Source organism: Dendrobates tinctorius, unplaced genomic scaffold (genome assembly GCF_039654945.1).
Source record: "Dendrobates tinctorius isolate UK_male_01 unplaced genomic scaffold, ASM3965494v1 ptg000232l, whole genome shotgun sequence".
In the NCBI taxonomy this organism is placed as follows: Eukaryota; Metazoa; Chordata; class Amphibia; order Anura; family Dendrobatidae; genus Dendrobates; species Dendrobates tinctorius.
In genome coordinates, this window is record NW_027361899.1 from 13,355,999 (window position 1) to 13,376,693 (window position 20,695).

Sequence of the window (20,695 nt, forward strand, 5' to 3'; positions counted from 1 at the left end):
GTCTGTAGAGGCGGACCTGGATCTGCTAACAGATCCGCCTTTTCCTTTTCAGGTATCTTGTGTGTTTTTATTAATCTTTTCTCTTCGTATTTCAGGTTCTTCTTCCTTAGGGTAACAGGGTGTAATTTGTCACCCTGTTTTCCCATACTTATGCGACCGAGAGAGCAGTGTGGTGTCACCCACTCTTGGGCCCGCAAGGCAAAACCTTATACCTTTACGGGAGCTTCAGGGTGATTTCAGATGACCGGTTCTTTGCCTTTTCCCCACCCCACCTTTCTCCTCAGAGAGGGCTGGGAGGAAGACGGTGGTCAACAGCGGTGACCTTCCCCCTTCTTGTAAGGGGTTCATGCCGTCTTCTGCACCGTCAAGAGACGGTGCGGGAAGGAGGATCCCTGATTCCAGCGACCCTCTCCCACCTGAGGGCTCCTGATGTGATCCTCATCACTGCAGAGGGACCGGGACTCACCACAGGTATGTCTCCCTCCTCTCCCTCCGCAGCTGCAGGCGTCATCCCGGGGTACACTGTCCCTTTATCGCATGGGGACAGGGTGGCGTTGGTCGTAGGGCTCACCCGGCAGCTGCGGCCATTTTTCCCATGACCGGGCTCAGCACTTGCGGACAATCCCCCTCCCTTTGCTGGCCGCACCCCTTCCGTCTTCCGTCAGCCAGTCACCGTCGCGCGTTTAAATTACCTGCTCTTTTTGTCCAATAGGAGGCGTCTTCCTCTTCTTTCGAGTCTGGCCTTGCTTCCCGCAGCACGCGCTTTTTCGGCTCGCTTTTTTCCGCTCCTATCACAGAGCTTCCCCTTCCTGGCTGTTCACGCCCCCGGTGTGTCAGTCAATCGGAGGGGGACTGTCATGGTGTGTTTTGGGTAGGTGGTGTAGGAGTTAACTCTGAGAGCCTCTCTGTGAATCTGGGGAGGGTTTTTATAGCTTCAGGGGAGAGCCGTCCCCTGTCGCTTATACTCCTATCTGAGTGTGCCCGACCCTGCTCTGTCCGTGCGTCATGCCAATCATTGTCCGTCTGCCTGGTATTCTGACCCTGCTCTGTTACGGTTTACGTTTCTGGTTTGCTGACTCTGTACCTGCTTTGCCCGTACTGTGTATGACCTTTGGCTTTGTCTGGCCTTCCATCTGTATATCCCTCCTGTACCTCGCTTGCCCGTACTGTGTATGACCTCCGTTTTGCTGATGAGTGTTCTGTATAATGTCCTGCCATCTCTGAAAGCAGGACGCTAAGCCCCGCCCCCTTGCAGTCACATGACCGTAGGTCCTGTGACTGCTTGCTAAACTTCAGCGTCCACAGGTCCTGTGCATCTGTACTTTCCGGCCGTACCTGTCCCTGGGCCCCCTACAGTGCGGGTGAGTCCCTGCTCAGCAGAGGCTGTACGCCGGTGCTGACAGGGACCTTCGTTTTTGCCGGCCGGCAGATTGTCCTGGCTGGTCACGCCTCTGGCGTGTCAGCCAATAGGACCCTTGCTTGCTCTTGCCGGCCGTCAGATTACAGCGGTGTGGTGACACAGCTGAGGCTACATCAGACTCTTCATACCGCATATCCTGCGCGCTTTGCAGACCTGCTGGCGCTCTGCACATGGAGGGACACAGCTATATCCTGCGCTCTCTGCAGACCTGCAGGACACTCTGCACAAAGGGGGACACAGCTTCCACAGTTCTTTCTGCTGGTCGTCGCTGGCATCGGGTAGGCTCTATTCCCTTTTGTCTTGGCTCTTCCACAGCAGTATTCCCAAGGCTCAACTTATGCCCAACCCTAGAAAGGCTTCTTCTTGCCCCTCTAAGCCCACTGTGATTCACTACGCCTGTGACCTTTGCAAAAGAAAGTGGTCTTCAGGCCACTCCTCCCCTTTCTGCCAGTCCTGCAGCCCCTCCACCATGTCTGCCCCACAGGAGCCCTCTAACGCCCGGGATGAGAGCACTCCCCTCCCTCTTTAGTGGGTTGTTGCCATGTCACAGTCAGTCTCCGACCTGAGAAAAGTTTCACAGTCCCTGGTCCAGGTCCTGGAACGACTTCCGCATTTGTCTACCGCCACCAGTGCTCCGAACGCCGCTCACGGTGATTCGCACACACCTCACCGCGACCTTCACAGGGACAAATCAGGCACAAAGCAAAGGAAGCAAGCTCTTTCCAGTTCTTCCTCCAGTTCTCGAGGTCCCTCTGCATCCTCCTGGATGCATTCCTCACCCCATGCCCCCTCCTCGGAGGCAGCTTTTGGGTTGGATGTGGATTCACAGTCTGAGTCTGATATGGACCAGACCTCAAAGATGCAGAATAGCCTTTTCCTGGCAAATACCCAAACTCTGATCCTAAAGGAGGATGAGGCACCTGCTCAGGAGCACTCAGTCTCCTTCAAACGAACAAAACGTCCCTCCCGGTATTTCCCTAATCACAGGGAATTTGAAGCAGCTAACGCCTCCCTCTGTCCCATTTTTGCCTCCACCTGGGTGGCAAAGTCCATATCTTCCTGGGCAAGAATGCTTTGCCAGGGTATCCTAGCGGCAGCTCCTCCGGATGAGATGGCAGATTTGGCAGGCCAGATTAACCATGCCAGCAAATATCTTTTGCCCGCTTCCTTGGATGCAGCCGGTTGTTCCACCAGAGCTACCAGCAATATCGTTGGTATACGCCGCATTCCCTGGTTGAAAGCGTGGAATGCAGAGCTGCCATCAAAAAAGTCCCTCACTGGCCTTGCCTTCAAGGCTCTAGACTTTTTAGGTCCAAATTGGATCAAATAATATTCAGATGCTACCTCGCTTCCCCAGTCCAAGTCTACATGTCTTTTTAATAAAAATAGGTCACTTCAATTTCATTCCTTTCAGCCCTTGTCTGCTTCAGGAACTTCCTTCCATCCTGACTCAGGTCTATCTCTCAGTACTCTTAAGGGGCAAGTTTCCACTCTCAATTCTTTGCCAACGAAATGTAGTTTCTCATTCCCATGTAAAGACTTTTCTTCAAGGAGCCGCCCACCTGGCACCTTTTAATCGCTTCCGATAGATCCATGAGATCTTACCCTTGTCCTTGGTGCACTCCAGCGCTCTCCTTTTGAGCCCATTCAAGACATTCCATCTTCTTTTCTGTCATGGAAAATTGACTTCTTAGTGGCCATTACATCCTGCCGTTCCCCGTTCACGATTCTACATCAGGACATGGTAGTTGTTCCTTCCTTGCTTGAAATGGTTTCTTCATTTCACATTAATGAAGACATTGTCCTTCCTTCTCTATGTCCCTCTCTGGTCCGTCCCCTGGAGAAGACCCTCAAAAGTCTGAATCTGGTAAGAGCTATCCAAGTCTACCTTTCAGGGACTCTTTCCTTTCGCCACTCTGACTCCTTATTTGTCATCTCTGAAGGTTTTCGTAAAGGACTCCCTGCTTTTCAGTCCACTATTGCCCATTGGATTCGTTCGGCAATATTGGAGGCATACCGCGTTCAGGACAAACAGCCTCCTCCAGGGGTGAAGGCTCACTCCACTCGGGCAGTGGGGGCTTCCTGTGCAGTTCGGCACCAGGCCTCGGCTTTACAGATTTGGTCATATTTGCACACCTTCGTGAGGTTTTAAGGTACTGTCACACTTAGCGATATCGCTAGCAATATCGCTATAACTTGTGACGTTATAGCGATATTGCTAGCGATATCGCTGTGTCTGATACTTACCTCCGACCCGCTCCCCCGCTGGTTATTGCTGATCTCGCGAGAACGTCCAGGACTGTTTCTCGTCGTCAGCTTCCTGCGGCACTTCCTGTGGAGAGACGAGCGTGGAGCCAGGCGGGAGGACATCAGGATCGCCTAGTGTGACAGGTAAGTAGCGACCCCCATCCCCAGCGATGTCGCTGGTGAGATCTGCCTGTGTGGCAGCTCACTAGCGACCACTTAACGATGCACCAGCGATCCTGACCGCGTCATATCGCTGGTCGGGATCGCTGGTGCATCGCTAAGTGTGACAGTACCTTTACAGGGTTCATACCCATGCCTCGTCTGTTGCAGGCCAGGGAAGGAAGGTGATGCAGGCGGCGGTTACGCACCGGCTACCCAAGTTTGTTTTCTTTGCCTTTTTCTCTGGTTTCCACCCTAGGGACTGCTTTGGGATGTTCCATGGTTACCTGTGTCCCCCAATGAAGCGATAAAGAAAGAGGGATTTTTGGTATTCACAATAAAATCTGTTTCTTGGAGCCTTCCTTGGGGGACATAGCACCCTCCCTAACTGTTGGCTCTATTGCTGTTGGGTTGGTACATATGTTGAGTTTTGGTTGCTTCTCCTATTGCTTTAACACCAACTGAGGTACTTTGTGCCTGCCGGTGGGTGTATACTGCCGAGGCGCTATTTTTCCTTTTTTGCCTAGTGTTAACCTCCTAGCGAAAGCAGCATACCCCCCATGGTTACCTGTGTCCCCCAACAAAGGCTCCAAGAAAGAGATTTTACGGTGAGTACCAAAAATCTCTCTTTTTATATAATGACACACATACCTGTGTGATCATCACATAACCAGGACAGAGGTGTGAGACAGGCACCAGAGACACTGCTTTATTTTGGTCAGGTTTTAGAAGGTACTGGTTTGCCAGCTGATTTAGGGAGTTTAAAGGGTAATGTATTCTGAGAAAACATATAAATCAGTTCTGCTTGAGAAGAAACTACCCTGAAAATCAATGTTTGACTCATTAAAGAACCTTTGAACATGACTGAGGATATCAGCAAAACCAGCAATCAAAGGGGATGATGAGACATGGGGACATTATACGGGGATTTTCCTGCGGGAGACGTTGTTCATGGCACGGAAGGTACTGGCACTGCGGTGGATGGGGGGTTTGGATCCTTCCCTTAGGGCCTGGATTGAATTGGTAAATTCGATTATACCATAGAATCATAGAATCGTAGAGTTGGAAGGGACCTCCTGGGCCATCTTGTCCAACCCCCTGCTCAAAGCAGGATTCGCTAAATCATCCCAGTCAGATGTCTGTCCAGCCTCTGTTTGAAGACTTCCATTGAACGAGAACTCACCACTTCTCGTGGCAGCTTGTTCCACTCATTGATCACTCTAACTGTCAAAAAGTTTTTTCTAATATCTAATCTGTGTCTCCTCCCATTCAGTTTCATCCCATTGCTTCTAGTCTTTCCTTGTGCAAATGAGAATAAAGTTGATCCTTCTACAATGTGACAGCCCTTTAGATATTTGTAGACAGCTATTAAGTCTCCTCTTTTGCAAACTAAACAATCCCAAATCCTGCAACCTTTCCTCATAAGACAGGGTTTGCAGACCGGTCACCATTCTGGTCGCTTTTCTGAACTTGCTCCAGTTTGTTGATGTCTTTTTTAAAATGTGGTGCCCAAAACTGGACACCATATGAACGTACGCTGTATCAAAACAGAGGATGATAAATTTGAGAAGATATGGGAGAGGTGGAATTCCTCTCATCTTACGTTGTAGGATGGAGATATCGCATGATAAAGAGTTAACTATGTGGACACAGGCTGCAAATAGTTGTTGTTTTGTCGTTATAGTAAAGGTTTAGAGGTTTTGACAGGCTTTACTGTTTGAATAATACCGTGCAGACTGATGTAGGGTAAACTGACATTATATGTTTTATTCTGTAAAGAACTGGTATACATACACTATTTGACATTAATGCTTTGTGAAACATATCTGCATTGTATGGTATTTATCATCATCAAGAGTTTGTATATTGTATATCTTGTCTGTGGTTTAATAAACGAATTTAAAAAAACCAGCAATCAAAGGCATTTCAATCCTCCTCCTCTGGTTTGGCTGATCTCTTGCTACCCAAAGATGAAAACGTATGTTGGATCCCAGTTTATTCCTTCAGTGCTGTAGTATGTTAACCCCTTTCTGCCATGAGACGTACTATCCCGTCCATGTGCCCTGGGACTTAATTCCCAGGGACGGGAGAGTACGTCATAGCGATCAGCGGCGCCCACGTGGTGAGCACCGCTGATCGCGGCTGGGTGTCACCCGGCACAGTGTGTCAGGGGCGGTCACGGACCGCCCCGACACGTTAATCCCTTGCAAACCGCGATCAAACACGATCGCGGTGTACCGGGGGTTAAAGGGAAGCATCAGCGGGGAGGGGGCTCCCTCCGTGCTTCCCTGAGCCCCCCACGGCAGCGCAATGTGCAGCGTTGCTGCGGGGGTCTCCTTCCCTGCAGGCCCCCGAATCCAAGATGGTGACGGGGGCCTTCGGCAGCCTGCAGGGAGCCGGCTTCCTCAGTGCCTGCAAAGTGCAGGCACGAGGAGGCCTGCTGATCTGTCACAGTGATCTGTGATGTGACAGATCAGCGATCTGTCACAGGACAGTGATGTCCCACCTGGGACAATGTAATAAAGTAAAAAAAAAAAAAAGTGTTAAAATAATTTAAAAAAAATCGCCAAATAAATTAGAAAAAAAAAAAATATTCCCCCAATAAATTAATTTCTTGGAAATAAAAAAACCCCAAAACAATAAAAGTACACATATTTGGTATCGCCGCGTCCGTAACGACCTGTCCTATAAAACTGTCCCATTAGTTAACCCCTTTAGCGAACCCCTTAAAAAATAAAAAACAAAGCAAAAAATAATGATTATTATCATACCGCCGAACAAAAAGTGCAATAACGCGCGATCAAAAAGACGCATATAAATATCCATGGTACCGCTGAAAACGTCATCTTGTCCCGCAAAAAACGAGCCGCCATACAGCATCATCAGCGAAAAAATAAAAAAGTTATAGCTTGCAGAATAAAGCGATGCAAAAATAATTATTTTTTATATAATTCATTGCATAAAACCGACAAAAAATAAAAAAACTACCTAAATGAGGTATCGCTGTAGCCGTACTGACCCGAAGAATAAAGCCGCTTTATCAATTTTATCGCACGTGGAACGGTGTAAACGCACCCCCCCAAAAGAAATTCATGAAACGCTGGTTTTTGTTCATTCTGCGTCCCAAAAATCGGAATAAAAAGCGGTCAAAAAATGTCATGTGCCCGAAAATGGTACCAATAAAAACGTCAACTCGTCCCGCAAAAAATAAGACCTCAAATGACACGGTGGGTCAAAATACAGAAAAATTATAGCTCTCAATATGTGGTGATGCAAAAACTATTTTTACAATAAAAAGCGTCTTTTAGCGTGCGACAGCTGCCAAATATAAAAACCGCCATAAATAGTAAATCAAACCCCCCCGTTATCACCCCCTTAGTTAGGGATAAATAATAAAATTAAAAGAAAATGTATTTATTTCCATTTTCCCATTAGGGCTAGGGTTAGGGTTGAGATTAGGGTTGGAATTAGAATTGGGGGTTTCCACTGTTTGGGCACATCAGGTGCTCTCCAAATGCAACATGGCGTCTGATCTCAATTCCAGCCAATTCTGAGTTGAAAAAGTCAAATGGTGCTCCTTCCCTTCCAAGCTCTGCCATGCGCCCAATCAGTGTTTTACCCCCACATATGGGGTATCAGCCTACTCAGGACAAATTGCAAAACAACTTTTGGGGTCCAATTTCTCCTGTTACCCTTAGGAAAATAAAAAATTGGGGCAAAAATATATTTGTGGAAAAAAAATGATCATTTTATTTTCATGCCCGGGCGTTATAAACTTCTGTGAAGCACTGGAGGGGTCAAAGTGCTTACCACACATCTAGATAAGTTCCTTGGGGGGTCTAGTTTCCAAAATGGTGTCATTTGTAGCGGGTTTCCACTGTTTTGGTACATCAGGGGCTCTCCAAACGCGACATGGTGTCCGATCTCAATTCCAGCCCAAATCGTCAAATGGCGCTGCTTCCCTTCCGAGCTCTGCCATGCGCCCAAATAGTGGTCTACCCCCACATATGGGGTATCAGCGTACTCAGGACAAATTGCACAATAACTTTTAGGGTCCTGTTACCCTTGGAAAAATAAGAATTGAGGGTGAAAAGATCATTTTTGTGGAAAAAATATGATTTTTTAATTGTACGGCTGTATGTTATAAACTTCTCTGAAGCCCTTGGGGGTTCAAAATTCTCACCACACATCTAGACAAGTTCCTTGGGGGGTCTAGTTTCCAAAATGGTGTCATTTGTGGGGGGTTTCCACTGTTTTGGTACATCAGGGGTTTTCCAATTGCGACATGGTGTCCGATCTCAATTCCAGCCAAAAATGTCAAATGGCGCTGCTTCCCTTCCGAGCTCTGCCATGCGCCCAAATAGTGGTTTACCCCCACATGTGGGGTATCAGTGTACTCAGGGCAAATTGCAAAATAACTTTTAGGGTCCTGTTACCCTTGGGAAAATAAAAATTGGTTGTGAAAAGATCATTTTTGTGGAAAAAATATGATTTTTTAATTGTACCGCTGTACGTTATAAACTTCTGTGAAGCCCTTGTGGGTTCAAAGTTCTCACCACATATCTAGATAAGTTCCTTGGGGGGTCTAGTTTCCAAAATGGGGTCACTTGTCGGGGGTTTCCACGGTTTAGGTACATCAGGGGCTCTCCAAACGTGACATGGCGTCCGATCAGAATTCCAGCCAATTTTGCATTGAAAAAGTCAAACGGCCTTCCTTCCCTTCTGAGCTCAGCAATGCGCCGAAACAGTGGTTCCCCCACACATTTCAGGTATCAGCGTACTCAGGACAAATTGCACAATAAATTTTGCAGTCCAATTTCTCCTGTTACCCTTGGTAAAATAAAAAAAATTGAACATGTTTTTTTTTTTTTTTTAAATATTCAAAAAATTCCTGTGGCGCACCTAAAGGGTTAATAAACTTTTTGAATGTGGTTTTGAGCACCTTAAGGGGTGCAGTTTTTAGAATGGTGTCACTTTTGGGTATTCTCTATCATATAGACCCCTCAAAGTGGCTTCAAATGTGATGTGGTCCGTAAAAATAAAATGGTGTTGCAAAAATGAGAAATCGCTGGTCAATTTTTAACCCTTATAACTTCCTAACAAAAAAAATTTTGGTTCCAAAATTGTGCTGATGTAAAGTAAACATGTGGGAAATGTTACTTTTCAAGTTTTTTGTGTGCCGTATCTCTGTGATTTAAGGGCATAAAAATTCAAAGTTGGAAAATTGCGGAATTTTCGCCAAATTTCCGTTTTTTTTCACAAATAAACGCAAGTTATTTGAATGAAATTTTACAACTAACATGAAGTACAATATGTCACGAGAAAACGATGTCAGAATCACTGGGATCCATGGAAGCGTTTCAGAGTTATTACCTCATAAAGGGACAGTGGTCAGAATTGTAAAAAATGGCCCGGTCATTAACGCGCAAACCACCCTTGGGGCTTAAGGGGTTAATCTTGATCCATAGTGCTGCTCATTACAAATGTGTTATCTGCTTTAGAAGTGTAGTACAGTCATGGACCGGTGTACATTTATGTCTGAAGTAATTGCCACTTTTGTGGCATAAATTAAGATTAATTAGTTGAACCATGCTTGGCCACTGGTGTAATATCATCAAAAGCCACAAAATAACAACTTAAGAGTTTTGTGAAAAATTTCTGCCCTCTCAAAACAGTTTTATCCCAGATTTCTGGTGCAAACTGGTGACTCGACTTCTTCTTTTGGTTTCCTATAAGGTACCGCAACCGTTCATAATTTCTTTTACATCTACAACTTTTGAGATTTTCTTGTCTGAATCTAATTCTTTTAAAGCTGTAATCTGAGCATCTGTATCCGCAGTGAAAAATAAACCGACTTTTGATGTTTAATCTAATTGTACATGTGAAACAATAATAAAATACTGATTTCTCCTCCTGCCTCCTTCAGAGAACCGAGCAAATGGCAAGACAAGACAAAGCCTCCGATTCCAAGACAAATCCATGGAATGGTTCGCGAGCAACGAGGATTAATGTCACTCCATCTGCACGTAGAAGCAGGTGCATTAAACATTCACAAGTTTTATTCCAACAAGTCAAACATTGTAAAAAAAAGAAAATATTTTGCATAATTTAAATCAATATGTGTAGTATAACATAAACATATAGATATTATCTGTTCGGTTGTTGGCATCAGGTGGTGCCCCCTGGTTCTGTCTGTTCTGCTGCTGCTTTAAATTTTCTCAGTTTCACAAGAAAAGCTAAAAAAAAAAAGCAAAATAAACATTTGATAAATTAGAATTTTAAAACAAGCCAGCACTGGAAAACATTGTATTCCTATTGATAAAAAGGGTTGGAAAATAATTACACAGTGATTTAAACAATTTCTTAATAAAGCTTGTTAATATGAGCAGTAAACCTGAAGATAACCCCCGTACCGGTCATGACGGTGCTCTCGTAAAGACCGGCCTGTGGCTGGTGTTCATTGGAGAGCGTGATTTTTTTTACTGTATACTGTAGTATTGCTGTGTATAGTACAAGAGATCGGGCAATCACAGATTCAAGACCCCTAAGGGAGTAGTAAAGTAAAAAGTAAGAAAAAGAAAAAATATGTTTCAAAAATATATATAAAAAATACATAAAAATTAAAAAATAAACACGTGGCATTTCCATGTCCGTAAAAGTAAAAGTCTGTGTTGTTGAAATGTAAAATTCATTAACCTGATCGGTAAATGCTATTAGAAGAAAAAAATGGAAACGCCAGCATAAATCGACTGACAAGTTTCCCTGTAAGTGCCGACATGACTTCAGACAATGGTCCTACTTGTCAGCACAGAAGGGAACATGCACCAATGTCAGAGTCTGATGCACCATCCATCTGAGAGCAAAGTCCACCCAATCTGCCAGTTGTGGGGAAATGACAAACTTTTCCTTGTTTATGGGGGTGACAACTGTCCAACAATGTCGATATTGCCATCTCATCCCCAACAATGTCTGATTCTTTTTCTCTAGTGGGAATAGCAGCTGCTGACAGATGTCCGGCTGCAGCTTTCTGTCCTCTGCCCATTGTAAACAGGCGCAAACTCAGCCAAAGGAAGAACTCATGAGTATGGTGGCAAGTGAGAACGTACTGCCCAAACAAGTGTTCATCAGAAAGGCAGTCTGAGAGCAGATTCATCCTGCCTGAACTATGGACACCGGCGGTGAGATTGTACCCTTGTGTGCATTACTCTGCATGCTTTTAAAAGCCGGCCGGGGACATTACTTCTCTGATGAGTCCATGAGGCAGGTCCCTAGTGGCTTCTCCCCTGCCAGCTTCTCTAGATGGACAGGTCTCTACATATACACATAGGGTTGGGCTAAGTCAGCCGGCGACCTGCTGCTTGCACTCATCATCAGAGACAGGCAGCAAAGATCTGCTGTCAGGTACCTTTTCAGGAGACCCAGGAAACATGGATCTTTTTGTGGAAGAAGTAAGCAGACTAAAAAAAAATATTCATATCTGTTGGTCTGTGGCCTGAAACCTGTATTTATAACACCAAAACATAAGAAACCCCCCAGCAGCCCTCCAAAACATAAAGGCAATTATTAAAATGCTTCCTGTAGATTCCTGCCACTTCACTGGGGGTTTACCCACAATGTATAATATGTTATATTAGGTTCCAGTTCTGTAAACAGGAAAGAGGAAATTATGTTTACCTGTATGTCCTATCTGCCAGGGCATCGGCCGGGCAATGTAAGGCACCTGTCCGAAAGAATGAGATTGACTGACATAATCACCATCTGAAAAAAAAAAAAAAGAAATGTCAGTGATCTGTATACAAACATTAAGTGATGTGTACACGGCGTCTTATTTCTGACAGTGGAGCCGCTGAGGTTTTCCAATATGACACCGTTTCAGGAGAAAACTGGAAATCTTTTTCCTGAAGGGGCTTTGCTGCCAGTTTTGTGTGGAGACTCCACTGTGGCGTCTTTTCCCTATAAAGAGCGAACAGCATCTAAAATAAGCCACCCGAAGATTGGGCATGTTACTTCTTTTAAAGCTTCTCGGTTTCCAATCCCTGAAGAGGTTACAAAAAGACTGAAGATTAAACATCTGCACAGTGATGTAGGTTTTACGTTGCTGTGTAGTATGTTCATCTATTGCGGCGCTTTTTCAGGCAGATTCCATCGAATCTGTTTACTTCTTTACTTCTGTTGAATATGTAAAACTATTCTGGTGTATAACACCGTTTCCCCCATATAAATATCCAGCCCCTTGCCCCCTATGTTTAACATTCATGTCCAGTATATAACATCCAGCCCCTCACACCTGGTGTATAACAGCCCCCCCCACCATGTCGTCTGCCTTTCCTAACATACAGTGCCTTGTGAAAGTATTCAGCCCCCTGGAACTTTTCAACCTTTTCCCACATATCATGCTTCAAACATAAAGATACCAAATGTAAATTTTTGGTGAAGAATCAACAACAAGTGGGACACAATTGTGAAGTTGATCGAAATTTTTTTGTTATTTAAAATTTTTGGGAAATTCAAAAACTGAAAAGTGGGGCATGCAATATTATTCGGCCCCTTTACTTTCAGTGCAGTAAACTCACTCCAGAAGTTCATTGTGGATCTGTGAATGATACAATGTTGTCCTAAACGACTAATGATGATAAATATAATCCACCTGTGTGTAACCAAGTCTCCGTATAAGGCTAAGTGCACACGTTGCAGAAAATTTCTGCACAAAAACCTGAATCCCTTCCCAGAAACCGCACCTATTTTTCCGCGGCGGTTTTTGCTCGTTTTTTGCGCGGTTTTGATGCGTTTTTTACCGCAGCGGTTTCTAAACGCATGGGAGAAGCCAAAACCGTGGAAAAATCCACAAAATTAATGAGCATGCTGCGTTTTTTACTGCGATGCGTTTTTTTCGTGGTAAAAAACGCATCAATGTGCACAAAAAGTGCAAAATGCATAGAAATGACTGTGCAGCTTATTTTTAGCGGTTTTATAGTGAAAACCGCGGTAAAAACCGCTAAAAAAACGCTGTGTGTGAACACAGCCTAAATGCACCTGCCCTGTGATAGTCTCAGGGTTCTGTTGGAAGCACAGAGAGCTATTGTGAATTCGCTTTCTGGCCTACCTCTGATTACTGCTGAAGGTAAGCAATCCGCTTAGTTACCAACCTCTCTGGTTTTCTGTGGCTTAGCTTGGGCTTGCTCTCCTCCTCGGTGACCCAATCATAACAGAATCACCAGCCAAACAGCAGACTCTAGGGTACTCAAAAGAAGGAAAGAATTGTAAAAAAAAAAAAAAAAGTAAATTTCTCGTTCGCCTTATTGGGGGACACAGAGACCATGGGTGTATGCTGCTGCCACTAGGAGGCTGACACTATGCACAGAAAAAGGCTAGCTCCTCCTCCGCAGTATACACCCCACCGACTGGCACTAATTTCTTCTTTAGTTTAGCTTAGTGTCAGTAGGAGGTGGACACGGGTCTTTCATAGACCCATATCTACCTCAGTGTGCGTCGTTTTCTTTTCAGATCTTTCGGAGGGATACAGAGTGAACAGTCACATCTGTAGTCCCACTATGAGACTGTGAGTACGGCGTGTACTGCCACCCCGTATCCTCACAGCTCTCCGATGCAGGACCAACAGCCTTCTCAGGTGGCCGCCAGCACGGGTACGTGTCAGCGATCCAGATGGTCCTCGTCTCCCGTCTCCCACCCACTCGCCTACCAGAGCCTGTCGGTTTGGATGAGGCGCGGACATACTTCTACAGGACGTTCAAGGTACCTTTTTTCTAACCCTCCTCCCTGTCCCCCAACCTTCCAACAATAGTCCTTCCCAGCAGTCTCCTTCCCGTGCCTCCTCACCCGAGTCAGGCGAAGCGTTCTCGGACGCGCCATCCGAAGACATTTTATAGCCGGATTCAGACCATGACGCGGACATGAAGGTTACAGTTCAGAACCTCATTGCAGCGATTAACCACACCTTCGAAATCACAGACTCCCCTGCGAAATCCTCAGATCAGGAGGTTTCGTTCAGACGGGCAGAAACAGAGTCTTCGCTTCGCACTCTGAGTTTGGCAAGCTTCCTACCAGGGAAAGAGAAAATCCGACCAGGCGCTTTCAAAGAGGGAAGCGCCTCGGCGTACTGTATCCATTTTCTCAAGAGCTCACCGACCACGTCGGCTTCCCCCTGTGTTGACGCTCCCGTGTCCAGACTATCTAACCACACGGTCCTCCCTATTTCAGGTGTGGCGTCTCTGAAAGATTCTAACGGCAGGATCATAGAATCTTTAGCAAAGTCAGCATTCGAAGCGGCTGCGACGGTGCTAAGCCCAGCCTTCGCTTCCACTTGGGTAGCAAAGGCCATAGCTACTTGGGCGGAGGATCTCCGCCAGGGCATTCTGGATAGGGCCCAACCAGAGCGATTGGCCGAGCTAGCCAACGAGATCTCCCATGCAGGGGATTATCTGGTCTCGGCCTCCTTGGATGCCGCGTCTTGCGCAGCTCAAGCGTCTAGCAACGTTGTTGCAATCCGGCGTACAATTTGGCTCAAGGCTTGGCAGGCGGATTTGTCTTCAAGAGAGTCCCTTACCAATCTGCCTTTTCAGGCAGCGCGTCTTTTCGGATCCCAGCTGGACGAGATTATTAAAGACGCCACTGGAGGTACAAGCTCTCTTCTCCCCCATTCCAAGTCTCGTAGACCTCCTCCAAGGCGTCAGTTTCGGCCCTTTCGGTCTTCCACCGCTTCGCGATGGCAGAAACCTTTTCCAACCAACAAAGGCTGCAAGCACGCCAGGATAGGGAGAAGGTCTCCTTTAAGCCCACTCCCTCCTGGCGGTCTCACTCCTCCCAGGGCAGATCATCCAGATCTGCACGGTCCACATCAGCATGACTATCAACGAAACCCCGAGGCGCCTTCCCAACATGGAGGTCGACTCCTTTTCTTCAGAGACGTCTGGCTTGCCTCAGTGGAGGACGCATGGGTCAGGGAGGTTGTGTCCTTCGGATACAAGATAGAGTTCGCTTCTCGGCCCCGGGATCGTTTCTTCGAGTCCCGACCTTCAAAGACCCTGCCTTAGTTCCGGGTTTCTTTGCATCCATCGCCTCCCTCCTCAGTTCCGGGGTGATCGTGCCCGTTCCCGAGTCAGAATGTTTCACAGGGTTTTATTCAAATCTGTTTGTAGTACCGAAAAAAGGCGGCGCGGTCCGGCCCATCCTGGACCTCAAGTTACTGAACAGGAGAGTCCGCCTACGGCATTTCAGGATGGAGTCTCTTCGTTCAGTAATCGCTTCCATGGAGGCGCAGGAATTCAGGTGCTCAATAGACTTTCAAGATGCCTATCTGCATGTTCCTATCTTTAACGGACATCGGAAATTCCTGCGTTTCGCGATTCACCAGAACCACTACCAGTTTGTCGCCCTGCCGTTCGGTCTCGCCACCGCACCCAGAGTATTTACAAAGATCATGGCGGCGATGATGGCCTTGTTGAGGATCAGAGGTCTCGTCCTTTTTCCGTACCTCGACGACATTCTAATCAAAGCTCCGTCTTTTCACCAGACTCGCCAATGTCTTTCAATCGTTCTCGATACCCTGTCCAATTTCGGGTGGTTCGTCAACACAAAAGTCCTGCCTTGTTCCGACACAATGTCTTGTGTTTCTGCTTTCTAGTCCTATTGTTCGACACCCATCGATTGAGGGTCTTTCTCCCGGAAGAGAAGTTGATCTCTCTGCGGCGAGATGTACGATCACAACAGACCACACGGCTTTCATCTCTCCGGTCAGCCATGAAAGTCTTGGGAAAGATGGTGGCGACGGCCGAAGCGGTTCCCTTTGCCCAATTTCACTCAAGACCACTTCAACAGGCCATCCTGTCTCGGTGGAACAAGTCTGTCCTTTCCCTGGACCGTCCAACTCGCCTTTCGCCCCGGGTCAAACAGTCCATCAATTGGTGGCTGACGTCTCCTTTTATTTCTCTAGGCCGGTCATTCCTTCCGATTCACTGGCAGATTGTGACAACGGACGCCAGCCTTCTCGGCTGGGGTGCAGTGTTTCGCAATCAGACTGTTCAGGGTCGGTGGTCGACTCGAGACAACTCTGCCTATCACTGTCATCGAGATACGGGCGATTTATCTGTCTCTCATTCACTGGGAAAGGCTTCTCAGGGGTCTGCCAATCCGGATTCAGACAGACAATGCCACAGCGGTGGCATATGTCAACCACCAAGGGGGGACTCGGAGTTCCTCAGCTCTAGCGGAAGTGTCCAAGATTCTTCACTGGGCAGAGGTCTCAGTCCCAGCGATATCCGTGGTGCACATTCCCGGAGTGGACAACTGGGCTGCCGATTTTCTCAGCCGCGAGGGTCTCGCGGCGGGAGAGTGGTCCTTACATCCGGACGTCTTCCATCAGCTTTGCCGTCGTTGGGGGACTCCGGACGTAGATCTGCTGGCGTCTCGCATGAACAGGAAGGTCCCACAGTAAGTGTCCAGAGCCCGAGATCCTCTCGCAGTGGGCACCGATGCTCTGACCATTCCCTGGTCTCAGTTCAAGCTCCCCTACCTGTTCCCTCCCCTTCCTCTTCTTCCCAAGCTGTTGAAGAAAATCAAGGGGAAGGGGTTCCGGTGATCCACATCTCTACGGATTGGCCCAGAAGATCTTGGTTCACGGACGTCGTCAACCTGTTCGCGGACACCCCCTGGAAGCTTCCAGACAGAGCAGATCTGCTGTCTCAGGGTCCGATTTGCCACCCCAATTCTCGGCCACTCAATTTAGCGGCATGGCTGTTGAGACCGCGATTCTGCAATGGTCAGGTTTTTCGGACCGGGTTATTCGCACCATGATCCGGGCTAGAAAGCCTTCGTCTTCCAAAATTTATTGTCGTGCGTGGAAGGCCTATTTCGCTTAGTGCGAGGCCAATAACATTCCGCCCATGTCCTTTTCACTCCCTTCTGTCCTGGCGTTCCTCCAGACAGGCCTTGATGCGGCCTTGCCCTCAGCTCTTTCAAGGGGCAAGTCTTGGCGCTTTCCATTTTGTTCCAGAAGACGTTGGCCTCCCGTCCGCAGGTCAAGACCTTTCTTCAGGGAGTGGCTCATGCAGCACCTCCGTACCGCGCGCCCGTGGATCCATGGGATCTTAATCTGGTTCTCGATGTTCTACAAGGTCCACACTTCGAACCTCTCAGGGAAGGTTCCCTATCCCTTCTCTCCTGGAACGTAGCCTTCCTGGTGGCCATCACCTCCATCCGGTGCGTGTCGGAATTAGCGGCCTTTTATTGTCGCTTCCCTTTCTTTGTGCTCCACCAGGATAAGGTGGTCCTGCGGCCTCCGCCCTCTTTCCTTCCTAAAGTGGTGTCCACTTTCCACTTGAATGAGGATATTGTTCTCCTGTCCTTTTGTCCGGGTCCAACTCACCCTCTTGAGCGCTCCTTGAACAAGTTAGAACTGGTCAGGGCGATGAAGGTCTACCTGGCTAGGATGACTTCCTTGCAGAAGACAGACTTCTCTCTTCATCATTCCAGATGGTGCGCGGAAAGGTCAGCCGGCCTCCAAGGCTACTATTGTTCACTGGATCAGATCAGCAATTTTAGAACCCTACTGGGTCAAGCATCAAGTGGCCCCTCCTGGAATTAGAGCTCACTCTACCCGGGCAGTGGGTGCCTCCTGGGCAGTGCACCACAGAGCTTCCGCGCTGCAGCTTTGCAAAGCTGCAACCTGGTCATCTGTTCACACGTTTGTGAAATTCTACAGGGTCCAAACCTACGCTTCGGCGGATGCCAGCCTAGGAAGAAGGATCCTGCAGACAGCGGTGGTGAGTCCGCTGGCCTGATGGAAGTTTGCTTTCCCTCCCCAGGGACTGCTTTGGGACGTCCCATGGTCTCTGTGTCCCCCAATAAGGCGAACGAGAATAGCTTAGTTACTCACCGATAACGGTGTTTCTCGGAACCCATGACAGCACCACGGAGAGAGGGGGTCCGCCCATCAAGGACAGGAACCTACAGACAAAAGAGCGGCACCTCTCCTCCGCCCCCAGTTGGTTACAGAGCATCAGAGGGTCTCCCGGTTAGTTAACAACAAAAGTATATACATAACATTATAATTTGTATACTTATAGAGAAACCTCGTGTCTAAGAACACACTCTACACACATTAAATCGTGCTCACCGCACACGTGAAAAAGGGGGGGAATTAAGCGGGTGCTGTCATGGGTTCCGAGAAACACCGTTATCGGTGAGTAACTAAGCTATTCTCCCTCACCCATGACAGCACCACGGAGAGAATTTCAGAGATTGGTAGCTTAGGGAGGGACCACCGCCTGAAGGACCCTTTTCCCGAAGGTCAGGTCAGACGCAGAGGCTAGATCTAGGCGATAGTGTTTGAAAAAGGTAGAAGGTGTTGACCAGGTGGCCGCCTTACAGATCTGTTCTATTGATACCTCTGATCTTTCTGCCCATGAGGTCGCCATTGCTCTTGTAGAGTGGGCTTTTAGACCCTCCGGGATGGTATTCCCGCTGCATGAGTATGCCAGGGCAATCGCGTCTCTTATCCATCTTGCCAGGGTACTTTTGGACGCCCCGAGCCCCTTACGAGGTCCCTGGAAACACACAAAGAGAGATCCTTCCTTCCTACATCCCTTGGTGGCCTCTAGGTAGTGCACTAAGCACCTCTTCACATCTAATGTGTGAAATTTCTCCTCTCCTCTATTCGTAGGGTTTGGGCAGAAGGAAGGAAGGACTACCTCCTGTGATCTATGGAAGTGTGTTGCTACCTTGGGCAAATATGCAGGGTCAGGTTTCAATATAATTCTATCCTCCATAATTTTAATGAATGGGGGTAATGCCGATAAGGCTTGAATGTCACTTACTCTGCGGGCCGATGTTAGGGCCACTAGCAGTATCGTTTTTAATGATAGGGTCTTTAGTGGAGCTGACTGAATAGGCTCGAATGGGGGTCCTGTTAGGGCTGACAACACTAAGTTCAGATCCCATGATGGTACTTTCTGGGTAGCTATTGGTCTAGACCTGGCTGCGGCCCTCATAAACCGTGACACCCAAGGGTCGCTCGCCACCTCCTGATTATAGAGGGCGCCCAGGGCCGCTACCTGTACCCTCAGTGTGTTAGTCGCTAGTCCCTGTTCTAACCCCCTTTGGAGGAATTCCAGGATTTTATCCATTTGTATTCCATCCTGAACCTTTGCCCCCGAACTGGATAGGAATTTTCTCCAGGTTCTACCATAGGCTTTGATTGTAACTGGTTTTCTACTTTTTTGTAACGTGGAAATTAGATTTTCTGAAAATCCTTTCCCCCTCAGCAGTGACCTTTCAAATTCCATGCTGTTAAATGGAGGTTCACTGCTTGGGGGTGTAGCACCGGGCCCTGCGATAGAAGGTCGGGGAGATCTGGTAGAACCCAGGGGTCGGTTACTGACATTATTCTGAGCCATGAAAACCATGTTCTTTTTGGCCAGAAAGGGGCTATAAGTATTACCCGAGCCCCCTCTTCCCTGACTTTCCTTATCACCGCCGGAAGGAGAATGGTTGGTGGGAAGGCATACAGTAGACCCCGTGTCCATGGGAGCATAAATGCGTCCAGGGTTTGAGGATTCCCTTTGGGATTTAGAGAACAGAATGTTTCCACTTTTTTGTTTTTGTGGTCTGCAAATAAGTCTATGTCTGGGGTTCCCCACATTTCCACAATCTTCTGAAAAACGGACTGATTTAGAGCCCACTCCCCCTGATGTAGTTGGGTACGGCTCAGAAAGTCTGCGGTTTGGTTCTCTACTCCCCGTATATGTAGCGCCGATAGGGACAGTAAGTTTTTCTCTGCTAACCCGAATATCTCGAAGGATGCCTCCATTAGCGTTCTGGACCTGGTTCCCCCCTGGTGGTTTATATAGGCCACTGTTACTCGGTTGTCCGAGAATATCCGGACATGATGGCCTTTTAATGCTGGCAAAAAGTGACTCAAGGCATAATTTACTTCTAGCAGTTCTTTTTGATTCGAGGAGGCTTTTAGTTCTTGACTTCTCCATCCCCCTTGAGCCACGCTGATGCCCATGTGTGCTCCCCATCCCACAGGACTGGCGTCGGTGGTAATTACATGTGTGATTTTGGCCTCCCAGGGGATCCCTTTGGACAAGTTGTTTTTGTCCTCCCACCAGGCTAGGGAAAGAATAGTTTTTGAACCTAGCGTAATATGATGTTCCAAGTGGTCTCCTAAGGTCCGCTGGTTGGTTAGGATATCCCACTGCAGATCCCTCATATGTATTTGTGCCCACTGGACCGCCGGCAAGCATGCAGAGAGGGACCCTAACAGGGACATTGCTCGTCTTAGTGTCATAGAGGGGTTTTGCCTCGCTTTTTGTACCATATGAATAATTCTGTCCCTTTTGTGATCTGGCAAGTAACACACTTGGATGTTTGAATCCAGTGTCAGGCCTAGGAACTCCTGGACTCTCTTTGGTTCCAGCCTTGACTTTTTCAGGTTCAGAAGCCACCCGAGGTTTTTTAGAGTGCTCATCACTCGGTCCCTCTGTTCTGTGCATTTCTGGCCTGAGTTGCTCGCTATTAAAAAGTCGTCCAAATAAGGCACTATCAGAACATCCTGTTCTCTTATGTGAGCCATCATCTCTGCCACCAATTTCGTAAAGACCCATGGAGCCACTGAGATCCCAAATGGCAGGGCCTTGTATTGGAATTCTCTTATTTCTCCTGCTATCGAGACTGCTAGCCTGAGGTATTGCCTGGATTCTTTGTGAATGGGGACATGGTAGTAGGCATCGCTGAGGTCTAGGACCACCATAAAGCATTGCGGAAAGAGAATTTTGATGGTCGATTTGATCGATTCCATCTTGAATTTTTCGTTCTTGATATAGCAATTCAGTCTTTTTAAATTTATGATGG

General features: G+C 47.5%; 2 protein-coding genes across 3 annotated transcripts in view; one reads left to right on the top strand and one right to left on the bottom strand.

The window, feature by feature from the left end:
* Nucleotides 1-10,211, top strand: part of SPDYA (speedy/RINGO cell cycle regulator family member A) — a 65,036-nt gene extending 54,825 nt beyond the window's left edge. Inside the window, exon 7 of the mRNA XM_073556344.1 lies at nucleotides 9,753-10,211. Coding sequence (XP_073412445.1) covers nucleotides 9,753-9,835 — 83 coding nt within the window. The 3' untranslated portion in view covers nucleotides 9,836-10,211. The remainder of the gene's footprint in view (nucleotides 1-9,752) is intronic.
* TRMT61B (tRNA methyltransferase 61B) overlaps nucleotides 9,864-20,695 on the bottom strand; it is a 33,535-nt gene continuing 22,703 nt past the window's right edge. For both annotated transcript variants that reach the window (XM_073556343.1, XM_073556342.1), the window contains exons 6-7: nucleotides 11,501-11,584; nucleotides 9,864-10,062 (exon numbers count right to left, since the gene is read on the bottom strand). In XM_073556343.1, coding sequence (XP_073412444.1) covers nucleotides 9,995-10,062; nucleotides 11,501-11,584 — 152 coding nt within the window. In that variant the 3' untranslated portion in view covers nucleotides 9,864-9,994. The remainder of the gene's footprint in view (nucleotides 10,063-11,500; nucleotides 11,585-20,695) is intronic.